The sequence below is a fragment of the Pinus tabuliformis genome, chromosome 2_2 (genome assembly GCF_031772625.1).
Source record: "Pinus tabuliformis cultivar Carrire ecotype Pingquan chromosome 2_2, CPIR1, whole genome shotgun sequence".
Classification (NCBI taxonomy): domain Eukaryota; kingdom Viridiplantae; phylum Streptophyta; class Pinopsida; order Pinales; family Pinaceae; genus Pinus; species Pinus tabuliformis.
Window position 1 is genome coordinate 98881925 of NC_142300.1, and position 20393 is coordinate 98902317.

Genomic DNA, 20393 nt, shown 5'->3' on the forward strand with positions numbered 1-20393 from the left:
TCGTTCCATGCTACAACACAGGAGTGTTCCAAACAAATTCTGGGCTGAAGCAGTATTTACTGCTGTTTATCTTCTTAACAGATCACCCACTCAGGCTGTTACAGGGAAGACTCCTGCAGAGGTTTGGTCTGGCCGTAAGCCTAAGATCAGTCATCTCAAAGTATTTGGCTCAGTTGCGTATGTTTGGATTCCAGCTGCTAAGCGATCTAAGTTGGATTCCAAAAGCCAGAAACTCATGATGACAGGGTACAGTGATCATCACAAGGCCTATAGGCTGATAGATATAGCCACTGGTCGTCTTAGCTTCAGTCGGGATGTAGTATTTGATGAAGACAGAGGATTCTTTCAGTCTTCTTCTTCTAAACAGGGTTCTGAGGATCAGCCTCACAGTGTTCTTCTTCCGGTCGGTCCACCTGATGGGAGGGATAATGTAGCCTCAGTATTTGATAATACTCTATCTGAGCTTCCTCCAGAAAATAACCCTCCTCTTGCGGCTCCTATTGCTCTTGAGTCTTCTCCACCTCCTCCTGATATTGGTTCCTCTACTCCTGCTATTTCTTCTTCTACTCTTCGGCCAAAATGGTGGGCTAAAACCATTGGTGATCTCCGGGATGATGAGCTCCTTGAAGGCAGAACTTCTAGACAAAAGAACAGACAACAGTCTACTGTCAATTTTGCTCTTATGGCTAACCTACACAGTACCTTTGAGCCTCAAACCTATTCAGAGGCTAAGGGTACATCTGAGTGGGAACAGGCTATGGAAGCCGAATTCCAGAGCCTTCAGAAGAATCACACATGGACACTTTCTGATCTTCCTGCAGACAAAAAATCCATAGGTTGCAAATGGGTGTATAAAGTGAAATACAAAGCTGATGGAACCATAGACAAGTATAAAGCTCGTCTTGTGGCTCGAGGGTTCTCACAGAAGGAAGGCATTGACTATGAGGAGACTTTTGCTCCTACAGCCAAGATGAGTACCATAAGGCTTCTGCTCGCCCTCGCAGCTCAGTTCAATTGGAAAGTTCATCAGATGGATGTAAAGAGTGCTTTCCTAAATGGTGATCTCCAAGAAGAAGTCTACATGACGCAACCTCCAGGATTCAAGGTTGCTGGTCAAGAACAGAAAGTGTGTCGGTTAGCTAAAGCAATCTATGGATTGAAACAAGCTCCTCGGGCTTGGTACATGAAAATTGATCAGTACCTGACAGATCAGGGTTTTCAGAGGAGTCCATCTGATGCAAATCTGTATATCAAGCATACTGGTGATGATATCTTGTTTGTGGTTGTCTATGTGGATGACCTTATCATTACTGGCAGTCATGCACATTTGATCCATGGGATCAAACAAGATCTATGCAGAACTTTTGAGATGACCGACTTGGGACTTCTCCATTACTGTCTGGGGGTTGAAGTTTGGCAGACTGAAAATCAGATCTTTCTCTCTCAGTCCAAGTATGCCAGAAATCTTGTGGACAAGTTCAGAATGCAGGATTGCAAACCAGCCACGACTCCTATGGAACCAGGGCTCAAACTTTCAGCACAGTCATCCTCTCCCCCTTGTGGATGAAACTTTATTCAGGCAATTAGTGGGCAGTCTCATCTACCTTACTGCTACCAGACCTGACATCAGTTTTGCAGTAAGCTACATTTCCCGTTTCATGTCAGCTCCTAAAGCTGATCATTGGCAAGCAGCAAAGCGTGTGCTACGATATGTGCGTGACACTTCTGATTATGGTCTCCTATACACTCGAAGTTCCAAACCTACTCTCCGTGGTTACACTGATTCTGACTGGGCTGGTTCGATTGATGACCGTAAATCTACAGCTGGGTATGTGTTTAATCTAGGATCCGGTGCTGTTACTTGGACTAGTAAGAAGCAACAGGCAGTGGCTCTCTCCTCAACAGAAGCAGAGTATCGGGGAGCAGTTAAGGCATCCTGTGAGGCAGTTTGGCTTCGACGTATGCTTGCAGATATGCATGTTTCCCAGACAGGGCCTACTGCTTTGTTTTGTGATAATCAGGGAGTGCTCAAACTTGCCAAGAATCCAGTCTTTCATGAACGAACAAAGCATGTGGAAACTCATTGCCACTACATTCGCCAGCTTGTTGAAGACGGCTCAGTTCAGTTACAATATGTTCCCACAACAGAGCAACCCGCCGACATTTTCACCAAGCCTCTTGGTCCTGATAAATTTGTAAAATTCAGAGGGTCTATTGGTGTGGTAAATAGATTGAGCATTAAGGGAGGGTATTAGAATAATCCTATTTAGTATTTAATGCTCATTGTATTTAGCTGTTGCTATTTGTATTCTTTTAGCAGTTTCCTAGATGAAACTGAGTGTTTCTATATTCTACATAGAAACCTGATGTTTCTATTATTGTAAATATCTCTGTATTATGATTGAGCTGTTTGCTCATTCTGAATTAATTCATTCAACATTCTTTTAGAGATGGAAGGATTTTGAATTAAATGACACTAAGGTACAAGTAGTAACAAACCATTTGGAAGACATTCAAAAGATTATCTAGATACTAAAGGAAAACCGAGCAACTGCCAGGAATCGAATGAAGCAACAGGTTGACCAGCATCGTTCAGAAAGCAAGTTCGAAGAAGGGGATTGGTCTTCGTAAGACTACAACCTTACAAACAATTATCCTTAAAACAACAAGGAAAAAACAAGTTAGCTCCGAAATTCTATGGGCCATTCCAGATAATCAAGAAAATCAATGATGTATCTTATGAGTTGAAACTACCAGAAAATTGTCGAGTTTACAACATACTCCTTGTTTCGTGTCAAAAAAAAGGTGCTAGGTCAAAACCAATCAGCTCAAACTGAGATTCCTGAAGTCGATGAAGAAGGAAAGATTGTCTTAGAACTTGAAGGTATCCTTGCAACTAAAGAGAAGGTACTACGTTCCAAAACTATTAGAGAATACCTGATCAAGTGGAAAAAACTTCCAGAAGAAGATTCTTCATGGGAAATTGAGAAGAACTGACAACAATATCCCTCGTTACCTTTACTTTGAGGACAAAGCAATTTTTAAGTGTAGGGCAATGTTATCAATAAATATTCATAGATTAGTATTAATTAAATAAATATGTTAAAATCATAGATATTAATAATCAATAATTAAAGAAAGGGCACAAATGTCAAAAGCCATAATTTTTAGTCCTTGTGCCCTGTCAATGCCTATAAAGGTGAACCACCCAAGGCAATGTTAACATCATCGAAGTATTTGAATAATTTATATATTACATTGTGCACTAAGTTGTGTTTTACAGTTAAATTTTAAAGAAAACTGGAATTTAGTTCCAACATAGAACAACTCCATTACGTCTCTTTTTCGAAGAAGTGTAAATATCTTTTCACAGAGTGCCCAAATTATCGCTAGAACAATGGTAGTAGATGGAGAGTGACTAAGGCATTTCTAGATTGTGGTCATAATAGGGAGTTATGATGATTTCAAATTTGCTATGTTAAAACCCTAGTTGAATTTCACCATTTCTACTGGAGCACTCCACCTTTTCTTGATTTCTATTACTACTTTGAGAAGAATAAGCTACTAGATGGTCATTCTTGGAGAGAACCCAAGCTAGGAAGGTGACACATGTGGCAACAAAGGCCAAATCAAGCCTTATTTCATGCATCTTTCCACCCTTAATTACGAACATCCAGCTTGAAGGAGACTTAGTTGAAGATCTTTTGGGAGGAATATGTTAAGGGTCAAGCTCAATGTCATTCTTTTTTTCTCTTGCATGGATTACTAGGGTTTTACAAAGATTGTCATTGCATTTTGTTGCTGAAATAGTCTTTGTAGAAGGTTATTACTGCTCCAATGAGAAGACGTCAGGGCTGATGTAAAATCCTCCCTAACTCTTGATATAACATTAGATAATTGAAGAATTTTGCTTCTGGAATGTTCTGATTATAGCTTTTCATTCAATTTTTGAAGCCTTTTGTAACTAAGAATGTAGATAAAGTTTGGTGTGTTATAGCTCCTTGATCTCATGGTGAAATTAGATCTGAAGATATGATATGTTGTTGGCTGATATTCAGTTGGAACACTGCCATACAAATCTACTTCATCTATGGTTTCATATGTGGTGATTTCTCTGTTGTTCATGGTTGCACGTAATATTTTGGCTGTAATTTTGTGGTCATGATGGTACATCTTACATAAGAAGAGACATTTACTTGTACAGTTTGCAATTCTTTTTGGACTAATTGTAGCATATCAATGCATGTTTTAAGTTTGAACTACGTCTTCTCCATCATGCTCTTTGATCATGAATTATCACCCAATGGATAGGCATTGGTTTTGATAGCCCACTGGCCATTTATCATCTAAATTCTAAAAGCATCTTTATTCTACAATTCTATTTTTTATATCAAGCTTTTCAAGGACATATTTGTAGTCTTATCAGAGAATCCCCCCTTGTGCTGGAGGAAAGCCAGCCTCAAGTGAGGAGGACAACTATCAAGGTGACATGGGTGATGTCCCCAAGTTGCCCTAGGATTTTTGCTTGGTGATTGGACTTATCTTTTGTGCATTTTGGAGGTGATAACTTTGACATTGTATCCATGGAATGTAAACATCATAGATATTGGGAAGCAAATGTTCATTTGTTGCTCCATTCAGTGGATGTGCTCAGAATCCAGGTGATACCATGATAATAATTTAGACATGGTTGGCTTGTTGATTTATTGTTTCAGTGTATGATGTGTAATTACATGTTTCGATTCTTTAAACACCCTGTCATTTCTTCCCTTTATTTGGAAAGATATCAAAAAGGGTTCTCTTTGAATGTTTGTGCCATATTTCTTGTCACTGTAGTCCTAGTGCTTATATTTTTTATCCCCAATTCTTTTCCATGAGCCATATCATATGACACATTTGATGTTGAGATTATAAAAATTGAGAGTGATTGTCAACATTGCAAAAAGAATCTCTGGACTTGTTTTCAATTGATATGTTTCGCAATTATTTCCTTCAGAATTGTCATTTACATTTTAATTTTACCTTTTTCTGGGTTTCCAAATTTTTAAGTATTTGTCCAAAACATTTCATGTAATTTATCATCTTTAGGAACACAGATTGATTTTTATGCTCATTTCGTCTTCAATCATTTGGGATTCAAAATTATTGCTATAAAGCTGAGCAACATTAGAGTTAGTGAGGAAACTCTATAGCATTAAAATTTAAAATCACTCACATTCTCTGTTTTTTTATCAGTTTATGACTTCGGGACACCAATATGTTTCACGGAAAGATGAGGGTGATAAGGTAATTGTGTTTGAGAGGGCAAACCTGGTGTTTGTTTTCAACTTCCACTGGCAGAAAAGTTTTACAGATTACAGAGTTGGCTGTCTGAAGCCTGGAAAGTACAAGGTGAGTATTTTAATAACAGTTTATTTTCATAAGGTAGAATATCTATTTGTCTCCACAGTATCTGTCCAACTGGAAATTTTAATTGTTATATTTTCTTCTCCATTTATTATGCATTTTCTTGGATATGGAAAAGAAAGTAGTTTTCACAGCATACGAAAATCTAACTTATACAGTATTTCTTCTAGTGCTCTCTCAGATCTTTAAATCTCATCAATTCTTTTGGGTAGGTAAAAGGAATATTTGTAATGTTAAAATGTAAACGGGTCTACATTTTAATCAACTTGAGTAGGGCTGATATTCTGAATTTGACCTTGTTTGACTTAACAAAAATGAAAATGGACCAACGTAAGAGATTGCATGCTCTATTAGTTCCTACCATTTCTAGATCTACTACTGTTTGACATATAATGACTTGAAATTATCTGATCCTTGGCCCTTTGTAAAGATTGACTACCAGACAACTCTTTGCTTGTATCAAACGGAGGATTACAGCTATAGTTTTCATTACCATCTCTTTCAAAAAATATCTTCAGAGACCATGTATATGATTTTGCGATGGCTTCACATTGATAAAGATCAAATATATTATTTTCATATGCATGATATCAGACAAAACAACGTGGCTGGTAAGACCTGCTTCACTTGCTGTATTTACTATTTCATGCCTTTGACTGCATAAGCCCTTCACCTTTCTCACCCAATGTTTGTGTAGCAGATACTTTGTTATAAATTTATAATTATGTGGATCACCATATGATCTTCCACCAACTGCAGGCTCATCAACAAATGTCTCTCTCCTATCTGACAGTGAAGGCTCTCCACTGATTATTTATTTACCACCTTAAGAGATTGCCTAATCATCCTTTCTGAGTGAGTCCAATCTTCCTCTTATAATGCTGACCATACCCACAAAAATATCTTTAATTGCCCATTCAGAGTCGAGCACTGCAATGTAAATTATTATCATTGTGCACCTTTGCCTCAGATATTCTGGAGAAAACCATAAGGGGCCCACTTCATCTTCGAATCTCTCATCATCATTTACACTTCTACCCTTCAAACTTCTTTTGAGAAGGTGAGGTTTATGCAACCTAAATAACCAAAACCACATATCCAACATCTTCCAAAGATAGGCTGTAATGTCTATCACTTTAAGGCTGAAAAATATGATGAAGTCCCAATGAAATACAAAATCAAGAACACACCGCTTGATTTGTTCTGCTACATGCATAGTCTGTCTATTTCTGGATAGGCTAAAATAAGTAGCACCTCCTGAATGTGAATAGGATAGGACACTACCAAATCATAAACTGTCATTTGCAATGCAAATGACTTCCCCAAAGGTTGATTTTCATCTTCTAACAATCCTGCAACTTTGCTGCTATAAAATCCTCTGGTACTACATTAAGCAACAAGAAATGAGTGGGCAGCTCCAAGAAAAATACGCAACAAATCAGCCTTCTTCACAGCCATCCATCAACCCTATGTGTTGCATGCCTAGAAAAATCAGATCTGAGTTTAGGGTTTGGCACCCCATTTTCAATGACTAAAAAATACCACATGTCAACACATGTCTATTGCTGATGGTCCATACATGTGGCTGCCACAAAAGTACACTCCTGCCCTGATTTTACACACTTTGCATGAGTGCTGGTTTGAAGTGTCATTGGCTGGAATTCTTCTTCATGCATAAATAACTCATGATGATCATTCACCTCATGGCATAACAAATTTGCTTCCCTGCTGAAAAGGTGTGTGTGTGTGTGGATTATCAAAAATAGAAGCAAATGAACCACATATCTCAACATCCATTGGCTGTCCAAAATCCAGGTAAATAAAATCTGAATCATCCTCTGGTTGCATAATGAAATTATCCTTGTGGATGATTTGAAATGGAAAGTGTGTATAGGTTCCTTCAGTCATCAAGCTTTAACTATCAATATTGCAAATGGGATCTCTATCGATTGCAAAGAAATGTGTGTCCCATTCATGCCTTTCAATGAAAAAAAGAAAGCTGATATCAACATGATCATGGCAGCCATGTTCTTTATCAAATGAGACAATAGAAGCACCTGAAATTTCTTCATATTCAAATGGCTTTTATTCAAGATCTATCATTTTCAACTCTTCAAAAACATCTTGTTTATAAATTTGAAAGTAAATTTACCATAACTTGCCAAACCCTTGTCCACCTTATAACTCATGATGGCTGCTGGAATATCTTCATCAAGTATGTGCTAGTACCTATACATGCTTCTTTGGGCAGAAGATGGAGTACATCGTATCCATTGCAGGGTTCACCATCAAGTTTTTATTCATGAGGCACCACAACAAAGGCTTCAAGAACTTCATCACACTTCTCTTCACCTTGATTTGTAATATCATTTACAAGTGGCTTGTTACACACCACTTTGTGGGTGATATCCCTAGGGGAAGTTTTTCTCCATGATGAGCCTTAGCCAACAGCCAACAACCAACAACCCTTTGATGCCTCCTACTAGCTCATTGTGCCATTTCTCTTCCACATGAGCCAGCCATGTGGTCCCTCACCCACCTGTATTGATCGTATGTTTGAAGGTGGGCCTCCCGAATCTAAAGGTATGTCTTGTCATTTGGTAATTGAGTATTGGGTTTACTTATCAGGGATACTTTTGGGTGTGGATTGATGGGGGGATTTGGCGGAAAGAGTGGGCTTAGTTTGTGCTCTTGTCCCCTCGACCTCTTTTGGATGTTACCCTTGGATCTTAGTCTCGTGGGATCTCCTTTATTGAGCATTTAGTTCTAGGGTGGTACGACTTGGGAAACCCCGATTTTGGGTGCATGGTCCCATTCTTTAAACGTATATATTACTCCCTTTCCACTCACTGTAACCCCATTCGTCATTTCTCCCACCTGGGTTCACATTTCCATTCTGGGTTCACATAGGGCCAGCCTCTCTATCCCCTTGCCCCCACCGTGGGTTAGGCCTGGAATGATGCCTTGAAGGTTCAAGCAGCTAAAAGAAAAAGAAAAGAGCATAATTGGCCACATTTAACAGGAAATTGTACCACAAAATGCAAAAGATGGTCGAGACAAAAAGAATCAGCACATGGGAAAAAGCCAATGCAGTAGCTCTCCCGCAATTCATGGCCATCGCCCTAGTTCCATAGGCCCTAGATGAGCCTCCTTTATCATTCAAGAACCTATGATTGTCCCAACCCCTGGAGGGAAATGAACCACCTTATCTTAAAAGGGTAATCACTGCTATATCTTACACATCATGCTCTTGTCCTTTGAGCCCCGAGCAGTGAATGAAAGAATATTCATAAAAGCAAAAGGCATATAAAGAAGGGTGGAAAAATCAAGGTCGGGGCACCTCGTGTACCACGATTCTCCCTCCTACAGATTACATACCTAAACGTGGGCTTCCCCTTATCCAACTACCCCTATGCCCCAATGTGTGGCCTAGGGTTGCCCCTCTCATTCCCTATTCCATTCCACTTATTTATCACTTGCCACCCCCATTAGAGGGATGTACCTTGGACATACTATCCCCTTTAAGGGCTGAAACTTCTTAATAAGGTACTTGGTTAACCCCCTTTGGAGCTTGGAGACACTAGCACATGCCAAAGGCCACTACGGAAGGGCATGCCATTATGAAGTGCCCACTTTGTTATCCATGATTTGTAAACTCTTTTACCCGATTATTTTAATGACTAGTTGTACTGGAAGCCTAGGGGATGCATTACATCTTATGTGGGATTACAGGTGGTCTCCATTTGGTTTTGGTCTCCCTATACGAGATCCTAACCCCTAGAGGACTACATTGGCACATATAGGGTGTGCACAGAGAGTCATTGGCCTCCACGGCAACAGACAACACTCAACGGATCTTTGTCGATGCTCAAAGACTACTAGCGATCCACTTTTGGGATGTTGGTGATATGCTTGGTACATTATGCCCAACAGGCCCCCACAAGAGCCCCACAATCTTGGCAGGTGTCCCAAGACTTGTATGATGTCATGGCAACATTCATTCCACCACTTTCAGAGGATCTACGGGCATCTTCGAGTTGTATGGAGACCCATGGGGTCATTTATGTGCCCTCAGACCCAGTGGGAGCACTACACATTTACTACTTGGAGAACAAGGGGCCACCCCCTTGCCCATCATATTCCGAGGAACTTATTCCTCAGTATGGCACTTCAGGACATTATTAGGCCTTTGGAGCACCCCATGACATGTACATATTATTATTTGGCCCCTTGTGAGGCTTATTTTTACACTTGTGAGCTAGTTTGGTGGGCTTCTCACCAATAGGGGTTTTATTTGCACATTATTTTATCATTAGGGGCTAATGTAGGCCCATAGGCTAATTCGAATGTGAAAATTCTATCACTACAACATTTGATTTACTTTGCCTACTTATTTCAATAAGTTATTTATGAAATTCCTTCAATAAACATTAAAATAAATTCTACTGCAAATATCACACCATAATTCAGAAACAAACACATGCACTAGAGTAAACACATTGACACAAATAATTTGGACAACAGTCCCCAAAAAAAACCAATGTGGGAAAACCGGTGCAGCAAGGGAGGATTTTATTATTCAACAATTCTTCAGTACAACTGGGTGCAAAACTAGCTTACCCAACAGAGAGAGAAATTCTCCAGCACTTCTCCCAGTCCCAGCGTCAACTTGGCTGACCTCTGCGTAGCTCCCAGACACTTTGCGTCATCCCCTGGTTGTCTGCGTCAGCCCTGGGCCTCTCTGTGTCACCCACGCAGGCCCTTTATTGACTGCGCAGTCTCCTGCTGCCTCAACGTTTGCCTGAAAGGCCCTGCATCTGCCTCTCCTACCTCTACGCTAGTATTCTGTTGCTGATCCTGACTCTCTACTCCGAACTTGTTGCCTCCTGCTGCTCTCCATACCACTAGTTCGAATTTCTCAGCTAACCCCGCTCCAGAAATCAAATTGATTGGTCTCCCTCAGTGGGTTCTGCAACTGACCCTCAAGCCTCTTCTTATACTTTTCTCGTTGGTCCATCAACAGCCAAGATTAAGTCCCTAATCAACGGCTAAGATTACATCTGGCTTGATCCATGACTTTTGGATCATTCTAACTCAGTTTTATATTAATTCACATTAATATTTTATTTTCCCTAAGTTTAGACTTAGGGACTCTATTAAAAATATTAATTATTTTAATATTTTCCAAACTGGGTATATTCTACCCAAACCATTTATGGGTCATGGAGATCTCATGTGCTTTAGCCTCTCCACCAATTTTCGTGGCTAGAGCACATTCGATGCTACCCCAAATCAACATCGAACTCCCTAGGAGGCTGTATATTGATGTTAGATACATTCATTTGGATCATCACTTGACTTGGGATCTCTCTAATCATAGAAAACTTCACATTTTTTCGTTGGAGGATATTTTTTGGAGATGGATGAATTTTGACATATGGATTTGGGCTATTTATATTGTCTTGGAGCTTTGTCTTGTAAACGAAATGCTTGTTGGGTAACTCTACAATGTTGTAAGCGAATTTTGATGTTACTATTCTTGTTGCTGCATACTGCTAAAATTAGGGCTAGTTGTTGCATGATTGAAATGTGGAATTGAGCATGTTTTAGCTAATTTAATGTATGGGCCAATGTTATATGAATGAAATGTCCTAGAGATTATTTGTCTCAATAAGCTTGCATCATTTTCTTTGAAGTATAAATGCTTGAAGGTCACTTTTCTTTTCTTTCTCTCAACATTAGATGAAGTTAGCTTTCTGGGCCTCCTTGATCAAGAAACCAAGTTCTTACTCATCATCATCCTTGACTCCATATCCCCAAGTGAATTAGGCACTGATCCCTAAAAAAAGGTGGTCATCCCCTTCACCTTTTTCACCTTTTATCACTTTTCCCAAGTCTAGCCCTCAAAGGTCACCTAGGGCATCAATTTTTCGGGAATTGACCCAAGGAAAGTCCTTGATCTCCTACAGGCTACTGCTGGTGGGTCCCATCCCTCTCCTCCAAATCTGAGGCAATTCTAATGGTGGAATCTATGGGGATCCCAAGCCCTAGCTCTAGGATCGAATTTTGCCTAGGCATCCCCAAGGCTAGACCTCAACAGGATCAATTCAACCTTTTGAGGTAAATATTCGTGTTTGGTCCTTTCCCTTCACCTTGTCCAGGATCGAAACATCATTGGTTGCTACATTCCATCCTCGAACCTGGGTTGGGTCCACTTGGCCCTGTGTGGTCCCACTTCTCAATAAAAATTATTTGTGAAGGACCATTTGGGAATCCAAGTTTCCCAAGGATTATAAGGATTGAGAACCTCGTCTGTAAGCCTATTCCTTCTCCCTCAACCCTCCAATCCTCACCCCTTACCCCCGGTGGACCAAGTCTCTTGCTTAAAGAGCAAGCAGGTTCCATTCTTCACTACTTCCTTGGGACAGGGTTTCTAGGGTCACTTCTCACCTATCCATTGACATATCCTTTACAGGTGATCCCTACACTACTGGGGCTCCTCCCATCGGTGAAAGTCCATAAAAAGCAGGGAGACTTAGCTGTGGTGACAGTGGGCTAAGCCTCCACCGTTGCCCTTAACGTAACAGTTGCCCATTTAGGAACCCCTTTTAGGTCCCCTGCTAGTTTGAGTCGTAATATGGCTCCTGGTCCAGCTCACCATATTTTTCTACAATAAACTCAGCAAAGGACTTCGATGCCTCATATTTATCATTGATTCAGGGAAGAGAGCATCTGAGGTGTCACTTGATATGGAAGAATTATTTCCAATGTCTCCCTTTCTTATTCATGGTAAGCATCACATGTATTAAGCTTATTAACTAAATCTTCAACTTCTTTTTCTTCTTCATAGCTATGTTCCACTATTTGAGAAATGCTTTGATTAAACCTACAAATGAAGATATTTGTCATTGACTACAAATTTCAAACCATGTATTTGCTTCATTTTCCAAGGTAAGTACAAACATTTTCACTGTGACATCCTCATGGACAACATTGGGATTTCAAATAAGTTCAATGAAAGACATAACATGTAGTGTAGCTGAATTATTATGCCTATGGAACTTCGCAATGTGCTCATCCATTCTAGATCAAGAGGCCCATTCAGGTAATATTAAGATACCTGAGAAATCTAATCTACTAAATGCTTGGGTGTCCAACTTTGCTTGGAATGATGCCATATTTATTCATTTCCAAATATTTAAAATGGAAAATCTAATATGAATTTCGAAACACATTACCATCATACATCCTTTTCATATCACTGGAGTCCCCAGGTGAGTTTTCAAATGCCTTCAAACTCTGCTAGATTATTTACTTATACAAACAACATCCCACTTCAAAAAAATTTGTAATAGGGCCTCAACCCTTCATGGATTTGTTAGATGAGAAAGAAATCATCAAAAAAATGCCCTCATCATATCATTATAGCCAAACGATGTCAAGAATTGCACTTTTCTTTCAATGAAGGTACCAGTTTGTTACCTCTGAAATTTGCACTTCAAATGTTAAAGTCCTTTAACAAAGTGCATCCCTAGGGGGCCTTAGGAAGATTACCAATGTCACAACAATAATAAATACTTTTGCTTGAGACATGTTCTTTTTCAACGCAATTGGAGAACCCTAGAAAAGAAATAGCTACATGACAGATAGTAGATAGCTACACCATGGGATCCTTCAACACCACCTATTGCTTGCTTGTGTCCTAGTTATTCGATGATGATGATGCACTTGGACCACATTGCCTAGCCGACTACACACTTTCACCACACACTCAACAATTGATCCAGGGCCTTGATGGGGTTTTGTCTCACCTAGGGAGATAGGGGAGGGCTTGCATCATTGTTCCAACCCTTATAAATGGAGCAGAAGCTTTCTTGATTCAGTTGGAGGCCTATGAGGCCTTTCTTTGTGCCCCCACAGCGACTTGGGAGCACCACAAGTTGTTTTCTTGGAGATTAAGGGGCCACCCCCTTTATCATTGTTATTGGAGCCCTCCTTGTTACTTTTTGTAGCATCGGATGGTGTTCTAGTCTCGAAACTTTGTGGAGAGGCTAAAACACAGGAGTTCTCCAAAACTCAGAAATCATTTATGCAAGTTCCGTCTAGAGATAGCTCAATTAAATTACTTGACCATCATTTAAATTTTTCTCAACTTAGGAAAACTGGTTAATTAATAGTAATCAATTGAGAAAGGTGGGAATTCTTTAAAAACTCACACAAATCAACGTGGAGATGATCACAACCATCGATTAATTTTTAACCTTGGTCGTTGGAGTCCCAAAAGTAGAGGTCGATGGGTAGATTGAGAACACACAAGTTGCAGATACTCGGTGATCATGGCAGTTCGATTTCCTAGTGGCAGGTGATTCAGCAGAGAGTTCGAGTCAGTGTGTTATGATTATAATTCATATAAAAATAATAAATGTAAATATAAATATAATAATAATAATTAATTAACTAATAGTTAGTTATTTAGTAATCAAGAGGCATGTCTTAGGGACATTACCATTCACGAAAGGGCACCTACCTAGGTATATAAGCGGGCCCTCATTGTAATCATTTCACACATCTTTTTATATATTCAACAATTATTATATACAATTACTTCTTGTCCTACAATGGATACTTACATATTTCAGTTTTTTTGAATTGTTCCGATATGTATACGAACTTTGTTCGTTACATTGGTATCAGAGCCACGTTCTTTGATTTCGACCATTGGCCATTAAAGTCTTCGTCAACGTAGTTGTCCTCGCGATTAAGTGTTTCACTATATACTTGGAGGTTTTCTGTTCTGTGGAATTCATCGTCAGGCCCTTGGCCATTGAAAATAAATTATAAAAAATTAAAAATATAAAAAAAATTAATAATAATAATAATAATAAATTTATTAAAAAAAATCAAAATTCAAAATTAAAAAAAGAATATAAAATAAAATAAAAAGGGTAAAGATAAAAAGAAAAAAATATTATTATACAAAAGAAAATAAAAATAATTTATAGGAAGTTAAAGGTAAAAAGAAAATTATTAGAATTTTTTTTTAAAAAACAAAAGAGTCGGTAAACAACAAACAAATTAAAACAAATCTTATAAGAAAAAATAATAATAATAATATACATATGCCTTGCGCCATCCGATAAATCGTCCAAGCCATCGCTGCCCAAGCCACAGATGCCTGATAGCAAGCCACCAGCGACCGCACACAACCAACGCAGTCAATACCATTGGCCAAGTCATCGTCCCTTCTCTCTTCCACATCTTTGTCAATACCTCCGCGCCACTCGCAGCTGCCATCACCGCAAGAGCTTAGTGACTAAACGCATCCGCCAAACTGAGACCTCTCAACCTTCGTAATCGATCTGTGAAACCCCGATGACGGGAACCAACAGTCACTACTCGCTCTACCAACCAACCGTACACGCCCTGCCATTCCGCTCGAAAGAACTTTGCCTGACCCGCTATACACCACAACCGCCGAAGCAATAGCACGCCATTGGAGCCATTGGTGCCATTGGAGGCCGAACAACACCTTGTTCTATAGTTTTCTACTAAGACGGAAGTTATCGCTGGTTATTGGGTGCAAATCCTATTTTTTCAAATTTGTAGATGTTGTTGAAGAGGGTACAATATTAATTGCATATATTTAACCCAACCTGAGATCTCAAGGAGTGTGAGTGGTGTCGTTTACATGGTGACACCTTTATCTTAAACTTTCCATTAAAATAAACGTGGTATTGAAATAAAAGAATATTAAAAATGTTTTGAATATCAATCAAAAGATTAAGAGGAAAAAGCGAAAGGTTGTTGTAGTCAATAAATACACTAATAAGAAGGGATAACAATAAAAACTATATGTTAAATTTTAAAAAAATGATCGAAGAAGTAAGTTTTTGAATAATTGAGAAAGGAATTCAAGAAATAATAGAAGATGAGTCCTATAACCAAGTCAACATTTTGGACTAGATGTCCATTTTGTCTAAACAAAATTGGATATACATATATTCAAAAAAATTGCAAATTAAGTTGCGTAGTGCGTGGAAGATTATTTAGTACCGAAGAGCATCAAGGTAATCCACATACACAAATTAAAAGAATAAAAGAAGAGCTCGTGGAACTTCAACAAAAAAATGAGGCATCAGAAAAGAAATATAAGGATCTTGAAGATCAGTTTCATGAAGAACCAACCTAAAGTAATGAAGAAATTTTGCGCCCAAGGGACCGTAATAAAAAAATATTTGAACAGATCAAGACGTCCAAGGTTAAGAAGCAAAAATTAGAGCAAGAAATTGAAGGTTCAAGGAATAAATTCAATGAGGATTTATTGAAGAAGGAAGAAGAAAAATTGCTCTTAAAAACCCTTAATCAAAGGTTATTAGAACAAATCAAAAATTTAAAAGATGAGGAAGACACTAAGAATAAAGACAACAATCTAGAAAGCGAAGAGCTTTTACATCTAAGGAATCATAAACAAGCCCTACTTGCGCAAATAAAGAAGCTTAAAAGTGACAAGAAGTCACTGAATGACAAGTTAGAACAACTTCAAGAAGAAGCATTGAAATCTCTAGTCGTTTTAGTCCAAGTTGAAGATAAAGGAATAAATACCGATCCGGTCAATATCACAACTCAAGAAGAAGAGAAACCTATAGAAGTTAAAACCAATTTAGATATTGCAGTTCAAACAATGGAAATTCCAAGTGATGATTCAGTAACCAACTCAACAACGATAGTACTTGAAGTAAATCAGGGAATCGCCTCAAACAAATTAGGGCAAGATCAAACCGCAAGAACTCCTTATCGACATCCAAATCACAAGAGTAGACAACTAAGTCAACCTATATATTTGAACCATTCAGAAAGGAAGCAATAGATTTATGTTCTAATGAATACTGAAGTTTGCAGAATCCAGCACTATGATAACAATTCATTACAAATTTCCAATGATCAGAAGATTAACCTATGATGGTTAAATCCATTCTCAGTTCGACAATTTTGTTTATCACTCAAAGGATCATATCATCTTGTATCAATGAAGATGATAGTTCTGAGACAAGAAGATATTCGAAACAAGGAAAGAGATTTGGCCCTTTCATCAATAAAATTTGAGGACAAAGTTTTTTGAAGAGTGGCAATGTTATGAATATAATTCATATAAAAATAATAAATGTAAATATAAGTGTAATAATAATAAGTAATAATTAATCAACTAATAGCTAGTTAGTTAGTAATCAAGAGGCATGTCTTAGAGACATGACCATTCATGAAAGAGAACTTGCCTGGGTATATAAGTGAGCCCTTGTTGTGATCATTTCACACATCTTTTATACATTCAACAATTCTTATATACAGTTACTACTTGTCCTACCATGGATACTTACATATTTTAGTTCTGGAATTATTCCGCTGCATATATGAACTTTGTTCTTTGCATAGTGATGGAGTAACAGGTGGCAGAGGAGCAACACAGATATTATGAGGAGTTTCAACTTACGGAGGAGTCAAAAGAGGAGGCCGAAATTATTCTTCAGGAGGTTGCGCAAGGGCTACACAGAGCCTTAAGAGGGGCAATTTGATTTGGCTGTGGAGCAAGTCGTTTCATGTGTCGGAGGCCGGGAAAATTTCCAGTGGTCTTGGCCAGAGACTTCCAACAATAGAGACAGGCAAGACATTTGATTCAACGAGAGTTTTGGGTTGAGCGTACAAGGGACTGCTCAGGGCCTGCACAAAGGTGGACACAGATCATTATGGGGCTCAAATTCTTAGCCCAGACTAAGCCAAGATTGCTTGAGGAGAGTAAATTCCCTCCTATATTTTTGCTCAAAATTTTTATTGTACTTAGAATTTTTGTTGTTGCATAATAATAAATTCCTCACTACTGCATCGATTTTCCCACATTCGGTTTTTCCAGGGACAATTGTCCAAAAATAACGGTGTCATATTTTTATGTGTGTGTGCTAGCATTTCTTAGTTCCTATTTTTTTTGCTTCCACAGTGTTTTTAATGGTGAAGAAATTGCAATGTAAATAATTTGTTATTTTGTTGTAAATAAAATAAACTGCATAATTAACTTTTCAGTTAGAAGAATTATTTCTAGTTGCTATATTTCAAGAAATTTTCACATGGCATCAGAGCATATTTAACAGACAGGAAACTTTTCAGTTAGAAGAATTATTTCTAGTTGCTATATTTAAAGAAATTTTCACATGGCATCAGAACATATTTGACAAATAGGAAGCTCAGAGACAAAGAAGGAAAATTTCATTGTTCAGAGGGAGCAGTGGGACGAGATTTTATGTGGTTGCGCAGTGCCTAATCTAGCAGTGTGAATTGTTGGGCAGGGTTCGATTTTTTAGTTGCAGGTGGTAGGAAAGTTCGATTTGTTCAAGGAAGCGATTCCAGCAGGCAGAAGGTGCAACAACTCAGTATTTCGTAGAGTAGATTTCTTGTTTGGGCTAAGTTGCAGGAAATGTTGCCCAGGGGTCCGTTTGTAGCAGGAAACGAAAAGGAAATGAGGAAACTTGTACCGTACGTCCTGGAAAATTGTTTCCAACCGTATTGGCCCATTTCATACTGGGAAACTTGGCCAGTACGACCAGAAACGAGTTTTCAGGCTGTACGACGGAGTTTTCCATTAACACTTGACGTTTTTTTCTTTTTTCTTTTTTTCGCTTGTACCTTTTTATTGGGCGACTAAAATATCTTCTAGATGCTTCTCTCAAGTTATAGAAAAGAGGATTTTTTTGAGTGGGGCAGCCTAATGTTCAAGCCTATAGCCCTAGTGTTGATATGCAATTCATGGTAATGTTAATTTCTTAAAGTAAAAGTGACATTCTCCTTTATTTTTCATTTTCATCCTTTTACTTAAATTTTTAACATTACCATGAAATGACTCAAGATGTTTGAGAGTGGTTTCACCCTCATTGGATTTCACATGGAGAAGGTAGAATTTTAGATCTCACTCAAAGTCCAACAGACTTATTTGTTTTTCAAGATTTCAGGATAGGCCGGATTGGAATGTTTCCATTGGATTTTGTCATGTACTAGGTATGGAACTTGTATTTAATCAAGAGAACCAAGCCCTCTATGCAGGGGAGACTCCCAATAATCAAGAGCACCTAGGGTACTAGGGTATGGAACTTGTATTTAATCAAGAGCACTAAGGTCCTTCGACTATGTAGGAGGAGACTTCCAATCAAGCACGAGACAAGAAATTATAAATTTCTCATGGCTGATTTTGGATATTGCTATTTTCATTATGTGATCATTCATGAGTAAATGTGATGTAAATTTAGAAACTTATATTTTATGCATTGACAATTGAAAATTTAATCATAATGTAATAAATTAGAATGTATCATGTATGCTTTATGATTGCACATATTTCTTAAATGTCCATCCATATATATATACATATATATATATCTATACATATATACATATATATATATATATACATATATACATATATATATATACATATATACATATATCTATATACATATATACATATATACATATATATATATATATATATATATATATATATATATAGTGTTTCCCCGTTTCCAAAATTTGGAGGGGCCATGTTTCGTACCCATTCCGTTTTGGAAACTCGTACTTGTTTCCCCGTATCGTGCAACTTAGTGTTTGGGCATAGAGGGTTTGTAGCAATTTGCTAGCGTAGATTCAATGCCAGGTGGAACAAAAAGTACACAAACACATAGGGAGTTTCTATTAGAGGGTTTCTAGCTTTAGAAATCTAACAGTTTCCAGTTATAGCAGACATATTTTGTCACCCCACGAAGGAGTGTGAATAGCAGTTCTAGCAGCTTAGCAAGTGAAAGAGGAACATTTCTACCCCAAGTCGATTTTTGCAAAAATGGCCACAATTCGACTTAGAGATCAAGACAGATTGGATGGTGCTTCAAACTATATCATCTACAAGGCCAGGATGTCCTTTCTCCTAAATGAGCATGGTATGAAGACCTATGTATATAATGTTGTGGCAGATCCTATAGACAAGCAGCAACTAGCACATTTTAGAAAGGAAATGGCCAAGGCGAAGCGGATGACTCTCAATGAAGTTCGAGATCATATAGTCTCACTCATAGCGGCCAAGAATATGGCCAAAGATATGTGGGATGCTCTCGTAGGGTTATATCTGAATTTTGAATCCATCCAAGCAGTGGAAGATGTTTCTGAAGGAAAAGTATAAGAATGCTAGGATGTAGAAGGGTGAAGGCATCAACTCTTTTCTTACCAGACTTCAGGATATCCGGGATGAGCTTGCAATTGTAGGAGATACGCCTCCACCTACAAAAATGGTGAGGTTGGCCCTCAACAATGTCAAGGAGGATTGGGAGAATTTTGTCTATGGTATTTTGGGACGAGATATGTTGCCTAGGTGGGACAAGATGTGGGTTGATCTCTCACAGGAGGAGATGAGGCGAACTTTAGTAAGGAGCTCCATCAGCGGCAGTAGTAGCAAGGGATCGAAGGGTGTGGAGGAAGACAATGTGGCCCTTGCATCGAAAGGGAAAGAAAAAGGTCCCAGTCAAGCTCAAGGCTTGCAAGGAGAGAAGATGTTAAGTTATGGTATGTTCTATGCTTATAACAGTTTACTTCTTTTTCTTATTATATTCCACCGATTAGCAATCACATGTACATAAAGTAAAGTGCAGATAGAACATTAAATGATCGACAGAAAACAAGCCAAGACAAGAGACACAAGATGTGGCGGCTAGCCAGGGACAAACCCCACAATGTGTGGGGAAACCCTTTGATCAAATCTTCTTTTATCTTCAATAATTCAGCAGAGAGAAATAGTACAATAAATCTGATTCATATCAGCAGTAGCAAACCCTAGATCTGCAGCATCAGCATTAGCGTCTTCATTATCAAACTAGGGCAGACCATATCTCACAAACCGACCGTCGAATTGACTTTATTCCACCACCAAAAGTTTCGGCTTCCAGAGGAGGTTCAGATGA

The 20393-nt window shown here is 38.5% G+C and overlaps 1 protein-coding gene across 2 annotated transcripts in view; it reads left to right on the forward strand.

Annotated features, from left to right (window-relative positions):
• The window catches only part of LOC149191584 (1,4-alpha-glucan-branching enzyme 2-2, chloroplastic/amyloplastic-like), a 425710-nt gene that overhangs the window by 362998 nt on the left and 42319 nt on the right, over window positions 1–20393 (forward strand). For both annotated transcript variants that reach the window (XM_089404340.1, XM_089404341.1), the window contains exon 21: window positions 5236–5391. In XM_089404340.1, coding sequence (XP_089260466.1) covers window positions 5236–5391 — 156 coding nt within the window. The remainder of the gene's footprint in view (window positions 1–5235; window positions 5392–20393) is intronic.